The following is a 21,980-nucleotide window of genomic DNA, read 5'->3' as shown; positions in this document are numbered from 1 at the left end:
TTACCTCCATTCCTCAGCTTCCAGAATGCCAGCTGCGATGCTGAACCTCCCCCCACCCAAATGAAGATTACTCTTTAGGGAAGCCAAACTACCCAACATAAAAGATACCTGTTTGGGCATCTCCAGTGCAATGCCTAGGTCCCTGCTAGATTACCCCAAAGCGAGGCTTAAGAGATGGCAAGCCACTCACACAGTCAGGACTTCCTGTCGCATTTTACCGCCTTGATCTAAACATCAGCGGGGACAAGGATGACCTGATTGGTGAGGAAAGTCTCTAACATGAATGACGGGAACAAACCAAAAACTAGGTAAAGGGAAAAAACGAAGATTACAGACAGCTAAAGATAACTTTATGCAAATCTTAGAATTAATAATCTCAGAGAGATAAGAAAAAGTAACATTCATGAAGCAGCTATGAGAGTACCCATGAAGGATCCCTTCAAAGAAAAAGAAAATTCTTTGATCCTGAAAAAGAGAGAAAGAAACAGGAAGGTTATAGGATAAAGTTGAAAAATTCTCCCAAAATGAAGAATGAAGAAGAACAGATTAGAAACAAGACTGAAAAGAAAATTAGAAAACCAGTCTAGAGGAGTTCCAAAAAGCAAGAACAGAGAAAACAAAGGGAGGAAATTAACAAAGAGATAATATCAAAATTTTCCCAAGGCTGAAAGACAAACATTTTCAGATTGAAGAGGCCTGCAGAGTCCCTAGCACAGTGGAGAATGGACACACACACCAGGGTACACTCCTGTGACACTAAGAACAAGAAGGGTCCAGGACAAGACATAGCACTGTAGAACTGCAGACATCAGGGCAAAACAGAAGATCCAAGTAGCTCTCAGAAAATATAAACAGGTCACACACAAAAGATCGGGAATCGGAATGTAGATATCGCACAGCCAGACCAAAAGCTAGAAGAAAACCTCCAGGATGCTGAGAAAAAAATATGTCCAATGTAGAATACTCTTATGAATTATTGTAAAGCTGGAATTAAGAAACTTTCAGACAACAATTTTTCTCCCATGGATCTTTTCTGTAAAAGCTGCTGGAAATGGAGTCCCCAAAACGATGTGATAAACCAATAAAAGAGAAAAACATGAGATCCAGGAAATACAGAATCTTGGAGAGAGAAAACGGGAATTTCCTGGAGGACAGTGGATGTTTCTAAGAAGATGGAACTGACAGAACAGCTCTCGTGACTGAATGTAACCAGGGGAGAGTTTCTGTTCTATGGGACAGTTTAGAAATGAATGACTGGGTCACGGAAAGTAAAGCAACAAACAAGGGAATTATTAAGTACTGGAAAACTCAAAAGCAATACAGTAAAGTGAACTGACCATAGTATATCATGAGTCTCACTTGCAAATAAAAGTTACAGTTATGCCAATGTAAGCAGTTAATATTGACTTTGGTAGTTATATAAAAAATGGATGCAAATATATTGGGAGGGTGGAAAGAAGATAGGGAAGAGTGGAGACTAAGAGCTAAATTTTTATTATTCATTTAGGACATCAAGAGATCATACCTAATTGGAAAGAATAACTAAAGAGTAGTAAACTGTATGACTCACAAACAAGTGGGGAACATACTAGAGGAGCTGAAAGTGGACGCCCCAGAGATGCAGGAATCCAGAACAGGGAGGGGTGGGGCAGGAGATGGATGTTTCCAATAAGCATAGGAGTACTATGTCTCTCTTTTAACTATGTATGGGTATTACTTTGATTTACTTTGGATAAATAAGCATGATCATTTTGATTACATTTTGATTAAACTTAAAATTTCATAACAGAAGAGGCTGGCTTCTACATCTGAAGGGGGAAATGACATATATATATCCATTATGTGCTCTGGATCACTGAGGGGGACCAGGATGAAGGGGTCCTAAAGAGGCACATGGGAGAAGAGCATCCTTGTTCTCTCGCCCTCTCCTGGGAACAGGGTAGTGGTCTGGAGCCCAGGGACAGGGCCAATCCCCAAATCAGTAGGATGTGTACAGGCCAGGTGAAGGTCCTAAAATACCTAATAGTACATTTAGTGGGGATTTTTTTTTCCAATTCTAAACTAATTCTAAAGCTATGTCTAAAACCAAAACAACAACAAACAACTTTTAAAAGGAGAAAAGAAAGAACCCAATAACAAAATCAAGGGCAAAATGGTCACCAGTTCTGTTAGGTCAGTCATATCATTTATTACCCACTGTGCAGGGGGAACAGTTTCCAGAAATGTTCAAGAAACTGCTTCCAAACTTCTACTCACATTCTCCTAGAGATTCAATGCAACTATTTGTTTTCAACTCAGAAGAGGTTTCTGAGCCAAAAGTGCATTCACAGAATGACCTGGGTAAAAAACAATGCTTTTCTGTTGGATCCTGAGTGACTCTCCTCCTGAAGAGAGAAGACCCACTCCAGGCCATACTGAACCGTATCTGAGCTGCATGAGTGCTCTCTTCCTCCCCAGCAAACAGCAAGCTGGTCTTCTTCAAGGAGGATATGAAATGGGTTGGGGGTGAGGGAGGTAAATAAATTATTTTAGGCTCTAGGTTTTCATGAACACCTGGTCAACACTTTCGCCTCTTTCTGCCAAAGTCAGCTTCTGATCAGCCACCTTGAACTTGGGTTGGTGCATGTGTTTCCTTAATCTGTCAGCAGAATTCACACCGAGTCTGATTTTAGGAATTTAGAAAAAAACGTGCTAGAAAGAGTAGTATTCTCGGCTGCTATTTCCCTCTATTTTTATTGGAGGCTCTAATAATTTTTAAAAAATAGGTTTCCTGAACACATGACTAGAAAGTGGTTATTTCTCAAATTTCTTCCCAATTCTCAAAAAGTCTGAAGTCATTTTACTGGTATAAATAGAATGACCATATACGACTTTTCCGATTATGTGCTCTAAGACTGACAGCTGGTTTATATTTAGAGGTCAACTTACACTCAGAATGTGTGGCACTTCTCTCATTTTGTAATTTTCAGCAAAGGTTGACAACACCTTAGAGGAAATTATATTTTAAGAATAACACTTTAGCTGAAAACAAAGCAACCTCAAATCAAATTCAAATATAATCTGATTTCAGGAAGAAAAAAAAAAACCCTAAAGAGGCAGGCTCACTCTTCTGCTCTGTACAAAACGGAGGAGAGGGAGGGGTTCTCGTCAGGCGTTCTGGATGTGACTGTGCATGATGCAGAAACTGCAAATGCACATGGGTTAAACTCTAGATTTTTTTTTCTAGATATCTGTAAAATCAGACAATCTGGATCATCCCCTTCTGAACTGACGTAGTTTTAGCAAAACCACATGGACTTTGTCCTTGTTTGACTACCCAATAATGGAACTCCCTTCCTATTTGGGGGAAAATGTCATGATATTAAAGACTGAGACTTTAAGTGAGACTCTTCCTGCAGTGTGACCTGGGCTGTTTGCTCTTCCCTTGCCTTTGTTTCTGCCCATTTTCTAAGGCCGGGGCTCAGCTTCAGAGCAGGTCTACACAATATCCTTCCAGTAAACTCTCATTCTGCTTGAGTTAATAGAATTAGTTTCTGCTGTTTGCAACCAAGAATCCTGATTGGTCCATAAGCCCAACCTCTAAATAGAGCAGAAATTATGTATGTAATGCCCTTGGCAGATAGATTGCCCATGAATATTTCCAGCCACAGGGAACATCCTCCTTCCTGAGGCCAGCTGCTCCTCTACTAGATACTTGCAGATATTACAAAATGGTTTCCTTCATTGAGATGAAATGGGCCTCTTTTCAACTTCTATCCATTGCTCCACTGGTCTTTGGAATAACCCACAGCAAGTCAGCCCCTTCTTTGATACTATAACTAGAAATATTTGTTGACAATTATCTTAGTCCTCTGTTCTTCATTTCTGGTGTCCAGAGAGAACCTGCATCTTCCTGGTCACCACCTTTCTTAGGATCTATCACTTGACTGTCATTATTTTCGACTGAACTAAAAAAAAAACAGCCAGTGTTCCCCAAACTATCTGATGGTATATGATATATAGCACTGGCAGTGGCGGGCAATTAAACAACATTGAATCATATAGTGAGAAATTTCTTTTATTACTTTTAAGCCTTCTGATTCTATCAGAACGTTTTCACTTTGGAGCTTGTATATCATGAACACTTTTCTAATATTTGCCAACACCTCTTCAATTATTTAGTGACATGATTTTCTTTTCTCTATATTTATTTTTAAGGCAAGCAATACCAGTTTTCTACTTATACCAATGATTTTAGTTTAGTCTTATTATAAAATTATAAGTACAAAAGTAAGTAAACGTAAAGAAAAATATAAATTAAATAATAATAAAAGTGATGTACAGGAATGGCAAACACCGCGATGGTGGATGTCATTGACTAACATTTGGGAAACACTGCTTTAAAAATAGCTGGTTCACTGCAGAATAAAATGGGACTACTCTTTTTAAAGTTTTTTTTTAATGTGGACCATTTTAAAAGTCTTTATCGAATTTGTTACCATATTGCTTCTGTTTTATGTTTTGGTTTTTTGGCCGCGAGGCATATGGGATCTTAGCTCCCCAACCAGGGATCGAACTGTACCCCCTGCACTGGAAGTCGAGGTCTTAACAACTGGACTGCCAGGGAAGTCCCAGAACTACTTTTCTGATCTCAACATTATACTTCATTATGTAAACCCTTATTATGCGCTCTTTGCTTTTTAGCGATTATTCATTACCATTGGTTTCTTTCAGGAATAACTTCTCTACTTACTTTTGGTTCCTAACCCTAAAAATTGTTTTTCTTTGAGACTCTGGCAGACTGTGGTTAAAACGTTATGTTTGCCCTCATTCTTAGTTTCTATGTTTTCATTACACATTCTTTTTTTAAATTCTCCAAAGTTTTATCAGACCAGGTTGATATTGACCAGTTTGGTTTGGAATCCCAAATGAGTAGCATTCAGTACCCTTCTCAAAAGCCCTGAGCCCAAGACCCCACTGAGCAGCAGACCTAGGCATGTTGACTTACCTCTGGCATGTTCCCGTAGGCCTACATCAAAGGCAAGTTTATCTGTCTGGGATCTTGATGTAGTCAAACATGTTAGATACTGTGGAACAAGAGCAGAAGCTAGTGAAGTCATACTCTTCAGTCAAATCTTGGCATCTCACCACTAGTTGGCTTCCAGTTGTCAATTTCAACATTGAGCTACTATGAAAGGGGCTTGTTTATCTTGTTCATTGCTACAGTGCTTCTGGGATATATTTTTGTAAAATATTTAAAACCTCAAAGATGTTTTATCTGATGACCCAGTGATTTAACTCATAGGACTATGAGGAATAAGTTTGAAACAGAAAAAGTTTGAAATATTAAATATGTTTTTGTTCAAAGATACTCTGAGAAACTTTTAAACTGGGAACAATACAAACAGAACATAAATGGCCAACAATAATGGAAAGGTTGATAAACTTTGGTACTTTATTTTATGGAATATTATGTTACCATGAAGGATATTTTTCAAGAGTGTGTAACAATATGGAATATACACAAAATAGTGTACTTCTATAGTTGCCACGTATGCAAAACTTAAATGCCTAGCACCCAGGCTAAAGGGAATTATACCAAATTGATAACAAGTTGTCTTTGGACAGTGGGATCGACCACAATGGTGCCCCCATTTCTATATATTTTCTGTTTTTCAATTTTTCTATGAGCTTTAGAACTTCTCAAATAATGCCTATGGTTTTTTTTGTCTGATGATAAAAATACATGTGCATGTAAGAGTTAAAAATTATTTTAAAAAATAACTTAATAAAGGAAAGAAGTACACAGCCTGTTCCCTGCCTCCTTTTATTGACAGGCACAGTGGGTGGTCTTAGAATTAGACTGGGAGGCGGATATGCACTTGGCACAAACTTGCTGAGTTATACTTCTAGTTCACTGCAACAGGAAAATGGAGAATCATTGTATTATATAGTTATCTTCATAGGCTGCATGCTCAATGCTGCTCCTAAAAGGAACTGGCCAGGATAGAGCTCATGTTAACCGTGAGTGGGATTTCTTGGGAGTGAGGGGCAACCAACCTAAGGATGAATAATGTTAAACCTTCCTCTCTCTAGCACAATGCTAGCCTGAGTTTTCAAAGCCAGAAGTGTGCTTTTTGAGCTTTTGTTTATTCTATTTAGGTAGAAAAAGAGAGGTATTAGGGTTTTATTTACCCTATGGATAAGCACCAGATTCTTAAAGATAAATGATCACCTCTCAATTCTAGAGAGTGCCAGGGTGCAAAAGTTTCCCCACTCTCTGTCCCCATCTCCTGCTCAGATAACCTTTGATTTGGTCACTTTTGTTCTTTGTCCTTTGCCACGAGGGATTATCACAGACGAATGTTCAGGCTGAAAAGGTCAACTTCTTACCAGTGCTCAGGAAAAAAAAAAATGCTGCAATAAATAAATTATTTAAGAGGCAGCTGCTGCTCTCGCTGCCAATTTGATAGTTCAAGCTTTGAGACAAACTTTGCAGCTGCTGCAGGTGGAAAATGTGTGAAAATAAAGTCTTGAATTAATGTCACAGTTTTCCACTAGGGCTAGAGAAAGAAATCTTCCTTATACTGATAGCAAGGGAGAATGATACATGTAGGAAATGGGGGTAAAGGTTATTAGAGTTGGTACATATTATACTTGATTGAGATCATGATATTCCTCTTAACACTCCCTGCAAAAGAACTGCAGTATCTGTGTTTAACCAATTATATTTATTTAAAACTTGAAAAAATTTTCAAGTTATAGTGAGTAATCGCCATTTCGGTTCATTCTGGTTCTAGATCCCTGAATAGATCAAAGCCTGACCTGCTTCCCGTGACTGCTTTGCTCCTTGGCTGCCTCCCACCTCTGGATTAACATAATACCTTCAAATTCTTCCAGGACTGAAGGCACCAGATACCATCCTATTTCCTTTAGCTAGTAAAAGAGGAGAAATTTCACAAAAAATCCATTTGATTGCTTTTTCTTCTACGCTGGTTATGCTCGTATACGTCATATGTGCAAGTCATCAGTTATTCCATGGTCTATTTGATCATCCATTCAACAGATATTTACTGAGCATCTAGTATATCCAGGCACTGCACTCGGTCGAGTTAGGTTTAGTTAAATAAATTTAAAACAAGACACGGTCCTTCTCTGGAGTGGGGAGGAAGGTGGTCAGACATTAAACAAACACAAATATATAAGTGCTAAGTGAGGTAAGTTCCAGGAAGGAAACGCTAAGACAGTAATGTGCTATAGTTATTTCCATTTCAAATGATTCCCGCTGATTACTTAACCTGATCCAGACACTTGCTGGTTTCCTGCCCTTTCTCCCCTCCTCATCTTTCCCCTCCTCCTTGAATGGTGAAAGGGGATCCAGAGATGCTTACCATTCCGCTGAAGGAGTGCCGCAGGAGAATCGCGTGGCCATACAGCAGGGTCCTGTGGCCACCCCCTTGTGCAGCCTGTGGGGAAGGAGGGCAAGAAATGTCAGCACCGGCCAGGCACGGCCTCTCTGACGGCAAAGCAGCACAAGAATTCTTGGAAGACAGACTACAAAGAAAAGACCCATCGAGAAGCTCCCAAGGAATTCATTCTAGAAGCGAGTGGCCAGCCTACAGGCGTGGGGGAGACTGGTGACCACAGCCATGCAACATCCCTGGGAGAGCGTGGGTGGGGCCTCTTCTTGAAAACAGCCCCTGCCCGGGATCAGCGGAAACCCAGAGCCGTTCTACCAGAGAAGCACGTAAATTAGATAGGTACTGCTTACCTTCCTTTGAAACTTCTCAGAAGCGTTCAGAGTGAGAGAGAGAAACAAATGTGATGTAACTACAGCCTAGGGACAAAAAGGCAGCTTGGGGGCAGGCATATGGTAACAGTCTGTGCCTTGTGGTCTTTTCTCTTCAAGGCACTTTTGCCTCCTGCCCACTCACTTAAATGGGTCCTATTTACCCACGTTGCACCAACGAGAGATGGCTCTGAAATCCAGGGCTTTAAAAGGGCAACCAGTGATGCGAGAATAGATCCTGTAGTTAAGGGTCCATCTAGGTGCCCTTTCTGTGCCCCAGCAGGCAGCTCCACTCTGGCAGTCCAAGCAGCGGGAGAGGCCCAAGAGGAAGAGACAGCCCAGCATAAAGCCACCGCTGTCTGCTTCTTACTTTTCCCCTTATCTGATTGGCACCCCATGATCTGAACTGAATAGCACATGAGAGGAGACAAGGCTATTATGTATCCAGTTATAGGTGAAAAGGTAACATGGAAAACTGAAATCTACAGAAAATTCTAGAATGTTTTGGCATCAACATTTCCAACCTTTTACCCAAATCTTCCCTGTCATGTTAACCTGCCCTCAGAGACAAGTCACATTTTTTTGATCACACACCCCTTTTAGGAAGAAATATTTGCACATAGACCACCATCCCCAAATATGGACAAAAAGAGAGTTCAAAGCCTGAGATTAAAATGAATCATAAACAGAAATTCTGACATTTTCCTTCCATATGCCAAGGGCACCTCTTATGCATCATGTATTAGAGCTACATAGCAGCAAGCCCAAGGGCTGGTTCGAGGGTCTGGTCCTCTCCTGTGTCGACCCCTTATCAGGGCCACGGGTGATGAAGGGGAAGCTGGTGGTGGAGAGAAGGCAGAGGTCTAGATGGTAAGGCCTGAAGTAATTCTATTTCAACTCTATTTGGATTAACAGAATCACCCTGTCAAAGAGATGATTTTTCATGTCATACAAGGAGCCTAAAGAAAAGGAAAAAGATAAATGTGGCATCATGTTAAAAAAAAAAAAGCCGGTAACTATATATAAATGTGGCTGTGCTTTTTTTCCCACAGCTATAGAGATATTTAAATGCTCTCTAGACCTTAATACTACGGAAGGATTAAATGTTCTTCACAATATTTCTGAATTTCTTGAAACCATCTGAACTAACTTTAGTTGCTGTATTTACGAATGTGTCAACAGCTTACATTAAAATCAGTCACACTGAAGAATTTTCATTATCTTGTCAGGCTCACTGACAGTTGTAATGTTGCGAGTTAATTAATAGCTCCCGATGGCTTATGTTGTGGGTTTATGCTCCCAGACTAGTCCTGTGCCTCAAACTGAACTACTCACTAAACCATACTTCCTATTGTTAACCATGGGTCACACCTTCCTCCAATTCTTCTTTGTTCCTGTCAACTCTGTGAGTAATCGTAGGTAAAGAGTCAGGAGTTGCTGACCCCCAAAGTGGCACTAAGGGGCCTGTGCTACCCTTCTCTGGCAATGCTGGAAACATCTCCTGGCTCTCATGTCCTCAATTATGATGCCAACGGAAAAGCAGAGTGACTTAACTACCCCACTGGGATTGAAGGGAACGACCCATGCCAACTCTTCCCTCCGCTAAGATCTCAGATGCTTGTGCACATCAGCCTGTTAATACACAGGCTGCTGGACCCCACTCCACAGTGTCTGCTTTACTAGGCTCGGGGTGGAACCTGAGAACATGCATTTCTAATAAGTACCAGGGAAAATGACACTGATTATGCTGCTGGTCCAGAAACCACATTTTGAGGACCACTGCTTTAAGGAATGATCAAGCCTCCATGCCAGAAAGGTAAAGGAGCTTTTTCTGCAGAAGCTTTGATAATCCTCATCCTGGTGAGAGCTATCATTGGCACACACCATGCCTCAGGTGCTTTACATCCATCATAGTTCATCCTCCTGACTTTTCAAGGTAGGAATCATTTCATCCACTGGGAATGTGAGGAATTTGAAACTCAGAGAGGAAAGGATTTTGCCACAAGTCACACAGCTGGATGTGGTGGTGATGATGGTGGGAACTGAACTCAGAGTTAATTCCAAAACCTGGCTCATTTCACTGTACTTTTTAACAATATATTCATTTGCCTACTGTGTACAAAACCAGAGTACACAGCAACAGGAAGAAGAGGATAGAAAGATACTTCCTCAGCCCCTTAATGAAGGTGAATTGATACAGTTGGAATTAAGTGAGCTCTAACCACATGGCAGGCACATAACTACACTAAGTGCTATATGAGAATCATCTCATTCTATCTCTTAATTAGTGCTGCGAAGTAACCATGGAATTACCTCCATTTTATGGAAGCACCAACTGAGGCTGCAAGAAGTAAAGTAAGTTGCTCAAAGTCATACAGGTTCCAAGGGCAAAGCTGGGATTTAACAAAGACGAGGGATTTAACCATATCCTCTATTGTCTCCCTCTCTGTATTCTGGCAGGAGACAAGGCTTGTGTATAAAAAACCATGTTACAAACAGAAATGACATCGCTGTTCAAAGAGGTGAAGACAAACAGCATTGGAATAGACCAGGAGGGTAACGAGGGTGTTAAGGAATTGCTTTATCAAAAAGGTAGACAGGGGGTTTCCTTGGTGGCACAGTGGTTGAGAATCTGCCTGCCGATGCAGGGGACGTGGGTTCGAGCCCTGGGCCGGGAAGATCCCACATGCCGCAGAGCAAGTGGGCCCGTGAGCCACAACTACTGAGCCTGCGCATCTGGAGCCTGTGCTCCGCAACGGGAGAGGCCACAACAGTGAGAGGTCCGCGCACCGCGATGAAGAGTGGCCCCCGCTCGCTGCAACTAGAGAAAGCCCTGGCACAGAAACGAAGACCCAACACAGCCAAAAATAAATAAATAAATAAATTTATAAAGAAAGAAAAAGGTAGACAGTAACATTCTAGTAAGACTGTTGATGTGTAACGATAATTAAAAAAAAAAAAAAAAAGAGGAACCCATATAGGCAAAGTGCTGGAGGTGGGAGTATGAAGTACACATGGGGACTGGTGGACGATTCACTGGTTAGCGTTGGGTTTGAAGAAAGGGAACAGCTGGAAATGAGTTAGGATGCAGGTACAGGCCTGTCAGATTATGGAGGGCCACACCTGACTGTTCCACAGCTAATGGGACACTGGTAGAGGTTTTTTTTTTTTTTTAAATCATGTAAATGTTTTGTTTTCTTTTTCTTTCTTTTTTTTTTTTTTACATCTTTATTGGAGTATAATTGCTTTACAGTGGTGTGTTAGTTTCTGCTGTATAACAAAGTGAATCAGCTATACATATACATGTATCCCCACATCCCCTCCCTCTTGCGTCTCCCTCCCTCCCACTCTCCCTATCCCACCCCTCTAGGTGGTCACAAAGCACCGAGCTGATCTCCCTGTGCTATGTGGAGAATGTCACAATCAAAACTGTCCCTTAGGAAGGTAACCCTGACTACAAAATGGCAAAAGAACTGAAGGCATCAAACACTAAGGACAGAAAAGATCATTCTGTCATTCCGTTTCCAGGACAACCTAAGGAGAGGATGTGGACCAGAAATCTTGGAGTCATCCTTTACTCCGTCCTCCCTCTCACACTCCACAGTCCATCCAAAGCACCTCCGGTGCCACCTTCAAAATGTATTCTCTATCCAACTACTCACTGTCCCACTGCTACCAGTCTGGTCCAACCTATTGCCCTGTCTTACCCTGACTATAACACCCCCTAACTGTGCTCCCTGATGCGCCCGCCCCGTTTATAGTCTGAGCTAACACAGCAGTCAGAGCCATCTGTTTAAGACTGTCAATCACCTCACGTTAATTTTCTTGCTCAAAACTCTCCCAATGGCTTCCTTTCACACTTAGAAATGTGACATCCTCACCATGGCTTCTAAGGTCCTGCATCAGGAATTGGCAAATTTTCCCTATAAAAGACCAGTTAGTAAATAATTGGGGCTTTGCAGGACACATATGTCATGTAGTCTTCTTTTTTAAACAACTTTTTCAAAAATGAAAAGCCATTTTTACCTAGAGGGCTGTACATAAACAAGCATAGGCTGGAATTGGCCTGCTGTTGCGATCCCTGCCTTACTCGATCTGGTTCCCTCCACCTATCTGACCGCATCACCTGCCAGCAGGAGGGTCTCCACCACTCCCTCTGCTCCAGCCCCATGGCCCTGCCTCTATTCTTCAGACGAGCAAGCTCCTACTGCAGGGCCTTTGCACATATGCTTCCCTCTGCCTGGAATGCTCTTCCTTCAATATTCTCATGGCTCATTTCCATCCTTATTCATCTCTGTGTTCAGATATCTTATTAGAGAAGTCTTCTCTGATCATCTCTTCTAAAAGAACAATCCCCCTTACTTGATCACATTTTTTCTGCTTTATTATTTCTCATGGCGTTTATTAGCTGATAGATTGTTTTTGACATGTATCTCCCCTCCCTCCCTCCCCCTAGGATATAAGCTCCATGAGTCTTTGGTGTGTTCTCTGCCATATCAACATCACTTTTATCAGTGCCTGGCAAACAGGAGGCACTCATTTTCATATTTTGTCTTCATATTTCCTGAACAAATGAATAATAATTGGATGAGAGATAGTCCTTTTGTCTGCCTTATACAAATGGAAAAAAAGAAGCTTTCCTATGGTCAGCTTGTAAGCAGCGAGCTTGGATTTCAACTTGGGTCTAACGACAAATTCTACCAACTCTTTTCACTATTTGATGCTAATTCTAGATAACATTCCAGGAGATGATATGCTATATAGAAGACTTCACGGGTCTGTTCCCAAGTGGGATCCAGACCTCAAGACTGTGAGACTTCATTGGGATGGCAGCCCTGCCCCTGCTGGGAGTGACCTTGGCTATCATCATTGGCAGAATGAGAATATATGGTATCACCTCATGGGATGGGAGTGCAGCAGGCGGTGAAGCCAGCAAAAGCACCCTGATGCCATGTCCTGAGGAAAAATGTTCCACTAGATCATTAATTCAATCATCTCATCTGTAATTTCAAAAGTGATTCTGTCACTGACATTTCTTTAGGAGGTTTCCAGAGGACACTGTCACCCAGTAAGATAATCCCGATATGGCAACAAAGGAGAGGGGAACTCTGCTTCTCTCCAGCCATACATAAATGTTTCAAGACTGTCAGATCTCTAAGCCACCTTCTTTTATAATCTGGAACCCCAGATTCCACTTTGGGGGTCCCAGGATCTGGAAAGACTCCTTGTGGATCTAACATAAGCTGCGAAAGCTTGGGGGGGCTACCTTCCTGGAGGGCTTGCAGGACACGACATCACTTCCTGGGTGTGGCTGTGTGTACTTTCATTTTCTTTTCCTCCCCCACTCCCCTCCCTTTCACTCTTTCAGGCTATCAAAGAAAGAAAGGAGCCTTGCTAGAAGGTCACAGAGCAATGTTTCCTCCAGCACACTGGAGACCCTTTACATCGCCCAGGAGGTTTCCTTTGACACAAGCGACAACTAAATAACAATGATGCCATACAAGTAAAAAAAACAGTAACACCTAAGAGCAGAAGCAAAAGCAAGTAACCTAGTATTTTCAGTTAGAAAACATAACGAAAGCTTCTATTCGTAATTGCTACAAGATATTAAAAATTTTAGGAATTTACCTAAATGTTGAGCTAAACCTTCAAAATGAAACCACAAACTTCTGCTCTATAAAACAAAATTTGATTTGGTGAAATGGAAATGTGTACTTTGTTACAGAATGAAAATACTAGTATTTGTTAATGCTTATTCTCCTAAATTTAACTTACAGATTTAATGTACTTTTAATGAAAATTCCAGTAGGGTATTTAGGAATTCAACAAAATCACTATAATCTGCAAACATAAACATTAAGAAATTTACTCTGAAAAGGAACCAAGTTTTAGAAAATGTTACAAAGCAAAATTCATTCATTCATTCTGGTAATGGTTCAAAAGAAGAATGTAGCATAATACAGACAGTCCATAAACAAATCTGAAATGCAGCATATGATAAAGCAGATTTTTAGTACAATGCGGGGAAGGCAGGATTATTAAGCAAATGTCTCTTTGTTTGATACGTGGAGAGCAAAATAGAAAAGTATTCAGTAAGATCCACAGGAAATATAAAAGATAGATTATGGATGGTTAACAGAGTTAAATAATTTATTTTAAAATTAAACTCTAAGACAACTAGCATGTAATAAATAGTCCACATTCTTTTACAGAGCTAATACTTATCTATGCTCTGAAGCAACAGATAAATTCAAAGGAAATAAAAAGACAGGATTTTACCAAGATTACTAAACTTCAGAACAATGGAAACGTCAACATTTAATAGACTACAGAAATTCTTTGTATCACGTTGACAAAAGGATGAACATCTCATTGAAATGTAAGAAAAAATCATCAAATAAAGAAATGGGCAAAGGATATGAATAAATGATTCATATCAGGAATAAAATTAAAACATATGGCAGAGATTTTATCTCTTCTAGTAATGAAAGGAATGACAAAGCAACTTTGATGTATCATTTTTCATCAATTAAATTTTCAAAAATGGGGAAAAAGCCTTAATGCCATCAGAGTTGCAATTTAGCGGGTGCTACCCTCTAAGGTGGCACTGAATACAACTCTTTTGAAAAGCAAGATGGTAGTATATAAAAAGAGCCATAAAGAAGTCAATAACCTTTACTGTAGTAATCCTACTTCTGGGAGTAATTCAAAAAAAGCAAAATGGTTTGCACACTGTTGTGAAAAGAGCATCATAATGGGCCAAACAAAAAACCTGGAAAGGACTTGACTATCCAAAAGAAAAATATTGTCTAGTAAAACATGCGGCTTCTTCAGGATGTTCTACCCTGCAACCATTAAAGGAGATAATTTACAGAGGCTACTGGAAACACAGAAAATGGTTATGATAGACCATTGTGAAAAAGGCAGAATGCAAAATGCCTTCTACTATTTATATATATATATATATATATATATATATATATATATATGCAAGAATGATAAGGAAACCTATAAGAATGAAATAGCCATTTGGGTGGTTGTAGAACCACTGGACTTTCCCTTTCCAAATTTTTCTTTAGCACTACTACCACGTGATCATTTCAGTAAAACGTCCATGTGCATGGGACGCAACACCGTGCTGCATGTGTTTAAAACAATGGAGGGCTACAAAACTGTTCTGTCTCTTCGTTAAAACTTCAGTTGCTCAAGGTGATTTATTTGCCAGAATCCTCTGTAAATGACTTCACCTGTCTGAAAGGTGGCTGGCAAGGCATACCTAGAATGCTTTAGGTTAGGCACTGACTCCAGAGTCTAGCCCTACCCTGGTGTTGGATAGAAAGTCCAGAGAGGCAGCCTTTATCCAAGACACTTCTGTCCTCCCCTGAGTTCCCTCAGGCCTATCCCAGACTCCATAGGGAAAATCTCTTGCCCAGGGAGTCACTCTCACTTGGATCTCAAACATCCTGGCTCTTCTGACAGCCCTTACTGGATCCTTCATCTTGGATCCCACCCTTGTCCCTAGAGACATGGTTTCTACACTACTCCATGCTTCCCAAGGCTGCCCCCACCAGCCATCAGATTCCAGGTCTACCTTCCCCAACTGCTACAAGCCATCACATCCTTCTGGCCAAATTCCCAAGACCCCACTCAAGCACCCCACTGTTCTAGGAGAGGTTGACAGATAGACCTGCATAATCAGTGGGACAGATGGGACTCCCCAGCTCAAATGGCACTGAAGGAACTGTTGGGGCACTTTCCAAACAGGTCTTGGATTGGATTCCTGGGAACAGAGACAATTTTCCCTCTTTAATGACAGTTAAAGTAGTATAGTGGAATTTACAAAGTCCAGGGGTGGGAAGGCACATGTACAGATTAGTATGACTAGTAATTTGGAGTCAGAGTCAGGGAATATGACAATAGCAATTCCATAAGCACTTTCTAGCCATCCTAACTCCTTCACTATGTGTGAAATCCTGAAAACCCCAATACAGGAAACTAAACTCTTTTCTTCACCACCTTTCCTGGATCAGATACCCTACTCTTCAGCTAGGTAATTGCCAAGTCCAGCTTTTGGTTCCCCACTTTGGGATATAAAGACACTGTAAGAAGTCTAAGATATCATTCTTACAATTTGACACCTTGATTTTTCACTTATAAAAGGATGATTAATATGGATCTAAAACTCTTAGTCAAAGATTTCTGAGCCATGGGCTATATAGAAAGCAACAGTATCAGGATGGAGTCCCCTAATGAGGTTTCCCCTATAAGAAATACTTCAAGTGAGTCTGGGCCAACTTGACCACAACAGTGCAGGCCCTTAAGGTAAACACACACAAAAGGAGGCCACATTCTTGGCATCCTTCATGGGCCTCTTGGGATACTGTTAAAAACTGAAATCATGAAATAGAATTTTAATGAAGTTCAGAAAAGAGGAGGAAGTGCAGCGTCTGATAGCCCACTTCCCCATGTTCAGTGATCACGACAGTCTGCCCAGTTGCCCTACTGACAAGACAGACCCACGATTTACAAGCTGCAGGCACAGTACAACCCCAAAGAGAAAAGGCTAAAGCTGGTCTGCAGAGGCCCTATGGCAGAACTTGACCTCCCAGCAAGGTCAGCAGGGTGACCCTGACTCAAGGAGCCCGACCTCCCATGCCCTCAGTACTGCTCGCTCACCATCACTGCATATCCCAGGGCCCAAGAACAGAGTGCTCAAAAAGCTGTGCACAAAGGCAGGTTAGTCTCTTTTCTTTCTTTCACTTCTTAAATAGAGAAAACACAGGCAAAACCCAAACAATCCATCCCCCGACCATCTAGCACTGAACGCCAAATTTACCATTTCCATAGTTTATCATTCATTGAATTCAGCCAACCCAACCTCCCGGAAGCACCTAGAATTCTTCTTCCTGGGTGAGAAGATTTTGGCAATCTCATTTTTGTTCAAGTCATTAATTTCATAGCCACATGGAAGTAGTTCAGGACAAAAGGATGAAAGGCCAGAGCCTTATGTGAGTAAATGTAAGCTCTGGGTCATAAGCCTTATCTGTAACAAGAACCTGCACAGCAAGGAGGTATTTTCTTCCAGGAAAGTGCCTACACGGCTTCTCTTTTGCACAGATGTGGCCAAAGGGGTGAGGAAAATCAGAGAGATGGCTCAGATGACTTAGGGATCACAGAGGAGCTGCTGTTATGACCCCGAGTTCATTATTTCCTGTGAGCACTTCAAGTCATGAGAAGGAAGAGCCTGTAGATGGTGCAGATTTGAGCCCCGAATGCACGACTAAAGGCAACTGACGAATCTCTTGCCTTTCAAGTCTTTAAAAATAAAGGTCTCGGCTCTTTGAGAATGGTGGACACATGCAACCATGTTCCCATCCCAACCCACAATGTTTGGGGAACAAATTAAATGACTTTTGGAGGTTCCCACTTGGGTTGGGATTTTACAAATGCTGATTCTGAAACAGGAGGATAAGCATTCTTCACTGAGGGGAAAAATGGTAGCCATTGGGATGCCTCCAAATTGAGCACGGGGCCATTCTAGATGCACCTGTGCTTCTCTTTGCAGGTAGACACCACAGGGAAACCAGACAGCCAGGATGGCAGCTCGAACGTATTTCCTATTATGGTATCTTTTAAAGGAGCAAATTGACAGGAGATATTTGTCAGGGTATTAAAGACATTTAGATTGATGACCTTTGAGAGAGGTAAAGCAATTATTTTCTTCTCTGAATTAATTTTCCCCCTTTCTCCTATAGCTCACTAACAGATTTCTAAGAATCTGACATTGCCAAGTTCATTCTCTAAATAAAAGGACCCTGTCAGCCAGATCTGTTTTCCAGGCACTGCTCTAGTTTTTATTTGAACCATACATCCTCATCATTCATCAGGCCTCTGATGGAATGGTGGACCAGTGGCCACATAGGGTCAAAACTAAGAACTCTGCTCAACCATTTCCTTTCACCCAAGGCATCGTATGACAAATATTTCCTACAAAGAGTTTAACATCTAAAAGGTCAGATTACCTGGACATGAAAAATCAAATACTGTCTTTATCTACTACGTCTCTAGGAAAAAAAAAAAAAAAATCACCATTCATCCTGGGAATTAACAAAATAGGTGTAAGTTTTTATCATAAAACCACTATTGAGTCCTACTGTGTGCAAACACCTCTAGTCATGTGGGCTATGAGGAAGAAAATGAACTCAAATATATTTTGTTGTTTGATCCTCCTCTCTCTCCCCTGCACTCTTTAACCAATTATTTTTCTCTCCTGGATGTCCTTTATCAACACAACTTCTGTTTCCTTCATCCCTCTAACCCCCTTGCACTGTTCCCAATTATGATCTTGCTGGATAGAGATAAATTCATCCTGTTTTCTCTACATCCACAAAATAAGCCTAGGGTCAAGTTCACATTTCCAAGCAAAACAAACAAACAAAAGCCTGACCTTTCCTTGAAGTATATGAAGTGGCCTTAGGTGGAGAAGCTGATTCTCAAAGAGTTCTGTGTATGTGTGGGCCTGTGGATGGATAGAACAGGTGCTCTTAATACTTCCTATGTGTCCGTGGACCATACACTGCTCGGAGGGCAGTGGAAATGGTTCTCCTGAACCTCTCATGGGTTGATTATACAGAAGTGCTCCTCAATCCCAGCTATCCCTCAGAACCATTGGTAGAGCTTTCAAAATGAAAACAAAGCGAGGAAAAAAAAACTACAGCCCCAAAGGCAGGGCCATTTGCCTAAGACTCTTATTTGGTAGGTCTCTGGTGGGTCCCGGTATCCTACGTAATTCTAACGAACAGCCTAGCTTGAGAGCCACCACCCTTCTGGGACTTCCCCAGCCACACTGGACCCTTCATCTAAGTAACTGGTATGATGCTTACGGTCAGCAAGTATTGGGTTGGCCAAAAAGTTCGTTCAGGTTTTTCCGTAAGATGGTACGAAGAACCCGAACGGACTTTTTGGCCAGCCTGATACCTCCCTGTTCTCAGAAGCATCATTCTGGACCAGTGGCTGATTTTCCTTTTAGCATTTCTCCAGAATCCTACCAAAGCAAAGAATAAACATGGTTGTTCCCCTTGCCCTTGATAGCTCTAGGACTAGTGTTCAACTATAACTCTCTGCCTCTTAGCTCTACTGCCATGTATGTGACAGGTGGAAAGACACAAATTTCTTTTGTAAAACCTGTGTGGTGAGGGCTCTAGACAATTCAAACTTGGTAGAAAAAGAGTTCCAGGCCCACCACAATGACCTCTAGATCTCTACATCCATCTTCTTGGTGTCCAAGACCAGCTAGACCCTTCCTGTGCTGTGTCACCTGCAATCTGGCCTTCCCTCTCCCACCAATCTGGACTTCATAAGGCCTGGGAAGAGATGAAGTTGAGGGCAAAAAGCAGGACAGATTAGGGGGGAGGGACTTTTACTTTTCATCTCTCACTACTTGGTCACCCCCTCCCCAATCAGTCATTTCCAGTCTTCTGTTCTCACTCTGGTTGCTGTGTCCCCAGCCATTAAGAATGCCCTTCTGCATTCTCACTTATAACATTCTACTTTTTTCCCTGCATCTGCAAGGTCTCTTAGAGTTGTTTTGAATCATCTAACACTTGGGCAGTGCTATTCACATGGCTGCTTTCAAAAGCCTAGCTTAAATCTAAGTGTTCTTGCTACCAACTAGTTCTTCTGTCAAAGAGAAAAACTTCAGGGTTTTTTTTTGAAAAAAATGTCTCCTCTGCTGATCTGTGAATAGAAGCCAGGACTTGGATAGAAGAGGCACTATCTGATCTATTTTTTCACCATTGTGCAGGGAGTAAATTCATCACACTGACATTGAGAGGATAACCAACTGGGACTGACAGTAACACCAACTAGAGCTGCAAGAAACCACAGCAAATCTTTGTGGGCAAGGGAAGAAAGGCACATTAAAATGGCCCCTGCTATCTATGAGAGGAGGAGGAGAGTGGCTGGCTCAGAAACACCAAGTATGTGTTACAATTTGAAAAAAATTATGCCAAAATAAGCAAAACTAAATCTCAGTTGTGCTGATGTTTGCCTCCTTCAATGGCTGGAGAAAAATCAATCAATCATTTCCCAGTGGGGTTGTGATGTGATGGTTAATATAATACAATGTGATGATTTGGTACAGAAAAGAACACTGTAAACAATGAATTAGCTGAAAAAGAAATAATGAAAATGATCCCATTTACAATAACATCAAAAAAATAAAATCCTTAGGAATAAATTTAGCCAAGGAGGTAAAAGATTTCTACACTGAAAAATACAAGACATTGATGAAAGTGAAAAAGACACAAATAAATGGAAAGATATCCTGTGTTCATGGATTAGAAGAATTAATATTGTTAAAATGTCCATACTACCCAAAGCCATCCATAGATTCAATACATTCCCAATCAAGATTCCAATGGCATTTTTCATAGACATAGAAAAAAACAATATTGAAATTTGTATGGAACCAAACTGTACTACAAAGATACAATAATCATACCTTTATGGTACTGGCATAAAAAACAGACACATAGGCCAACAGAACAGAATTAAGAGCCCAGAAGTAAACTCATGCATATACCATCAACTAACACTTGACAAGGGAGCCAAGAATACTCTGGAGAAAAGACAGTCTTCTCAATAACTGGTTCTGGGAAAATTGGATATTCACATGTAAAAGAATGATCTTACACCACTCGAAAATTAACTCAAAATGGATAAAAAAAACTTGAATGTATGACCTGAAACCATAAAACTCCTGGTAGGAAATGTAGAGGAAAAAACTCCTCGACATACATCTTGGCAATGATTTTTTGGATATGACACCCAAAGCAAATGCAACAGAATTAAAAATAAACAAGTGGGGGCCTCCCTGGTGGCGCAGTGGTTGAGAGTCCGCCTGCCGATGCAGGGGATACGGGTTCGTGCCCCGGTCTGGGAGGATCCCATATGCCGCGGAGCGGCTGGGCCCGTGAGCCATGGCCGCTGGGCCTGCGCATCCGGAGCCTGTGCTCCGCAACGGGAGAGGCCACAACAGTGAGAGGCCCGCATACCGCAAAAAGAAAAAAAAAAAAAAAAAAAAAAAAAACAACAAGTGGGACTACATCAAACATAAAAACTTCTGCACAGCAAAGCAAACAATCAACAAAATGGAAATGGAAGAAAATATTTGAAAGTCATAGATCTGATAAGAGGTTAATATCCAAAATACATGAAGAACTCAGACAACTCAATAGCAAAAAACTCCAAATAATTCAATTAAAAAATGGGCAAAGGATTTGAAGTGACATTTTTCCAAAGAAGACACATAAAGGCCAAGTATATGAAAAGATGCTCAACATCAGTACTCATTAGGGAAATGATATATCACCTCGTGCTTGTTAGAATGGTTATTATCAAAAAGACAAGACATAGCAAGTGTTGGCAAGGATGCAGAGAAAAGAGAACCCTCGTGCACAGCTGGTGGGAATGTAAATTAGTGTAGCCACTGTGGAAAACTGCATGGAGGTTCCTCAAAAAATTTAAAGTAGAACTACCATATGATCCAACAATTCCACTACTGGGTATTTATCTGAAGGAAATGAAATGACTATGTCAAAGAGATATCTACACCCTCCATGCTCAGTACAGCATCATTTACAATAGTGAAGATATAGAAGCAACCTAAGTGTCCATCAACAGATGAATGGGTAAAGAAGATGTGGTACAATGGAAGACTATTCAGTCATAAAAAGAAGGAAATCCTGCCAGTTGCAACAACATCGATGGACCTTGAGGGCATTATGCTAAGTGAAGTAAGTCAGACGAATACTGTATAATCTACTTGTATGTGGACTCTAAAAAAACCCAAACTCAGGGGCTTCCCTGGTGGCACAGTGGTTAAGAGTCCGCCTGCCAATGCAGGGGACACGGGTTCGTGCCCCGGTCTGGGAAGATCCCACATGCTGCGGAGCGGCTGGGCCCGTGAGCCATGGCCGCTGAGCCTGCGTCCGGAGCCTGTGCTCCGCAATGGGAGAGGCCACAACAGTGAGAGGTCCGCGTACTGCAAAAAAAAACAAAACAGAAAAACAAAACCCCAAACTCATAGAAAATGATATCAGATTTGTGGTTACTAAGGCAAGGAATGGTCAGTAGTGGAATTGGGTGAAGGTGGTTAAAAGGTACAAACTTCACTTATAAGATAAATAAGCCCTGGGGATATAATGTACAA

The 21,980-nt window shown here is 41.2% G+C and overlaps 1 protein-coding gene across 3 annotated transcripts in view; it reads right to left on the bottom strand.

Annotated features, from left to right (window-relative positions):
• RYR3 (ryanodine receptor 3) overlaps positions 1–21,980 on the bottom strand; it is a gene marked incomplete at its 5' end in the record, with an annotated part of 560,922 nt that overhangs the window by 298,845 nt on the left and 240,097 nt on the right. For all 3 annotated transcript variants that reach the window (XM_082617154.1, XM_082617153.1, XM_082617155.1), the window contains 2 exons: positions 4,988–5,066; positions 7,371–7,445. In XM_082617154.1, the coding sequence (XP_082473280.1) occupies positions 4,988–5,066; positions 7,371–7,445 (154 nt within the window). The remainder of the gene's footprint in view (positions 1–4,987; positions 5,067–7,370; positions 7,446–21,980) is intronic.

Source organism: Mesoplodon mirus, assembly GCF_964341445.2.
Source record: "Mesoplodon mirus genome assembly, chromosome: 4".
Classification (NCBI taxonomy): domain Eukaryota; kingdom Metazoa; phylum Chordata; class Mammalia; order Artiodactyla; family Ziphiidae; genus Mesoplodon; species Mesoplodon mirus.
The sequence above is the reverse complement of the archived record's forward strand: the minus strand, read 5'-3'. Positions and strand labels throughout refer to the sequence as shown.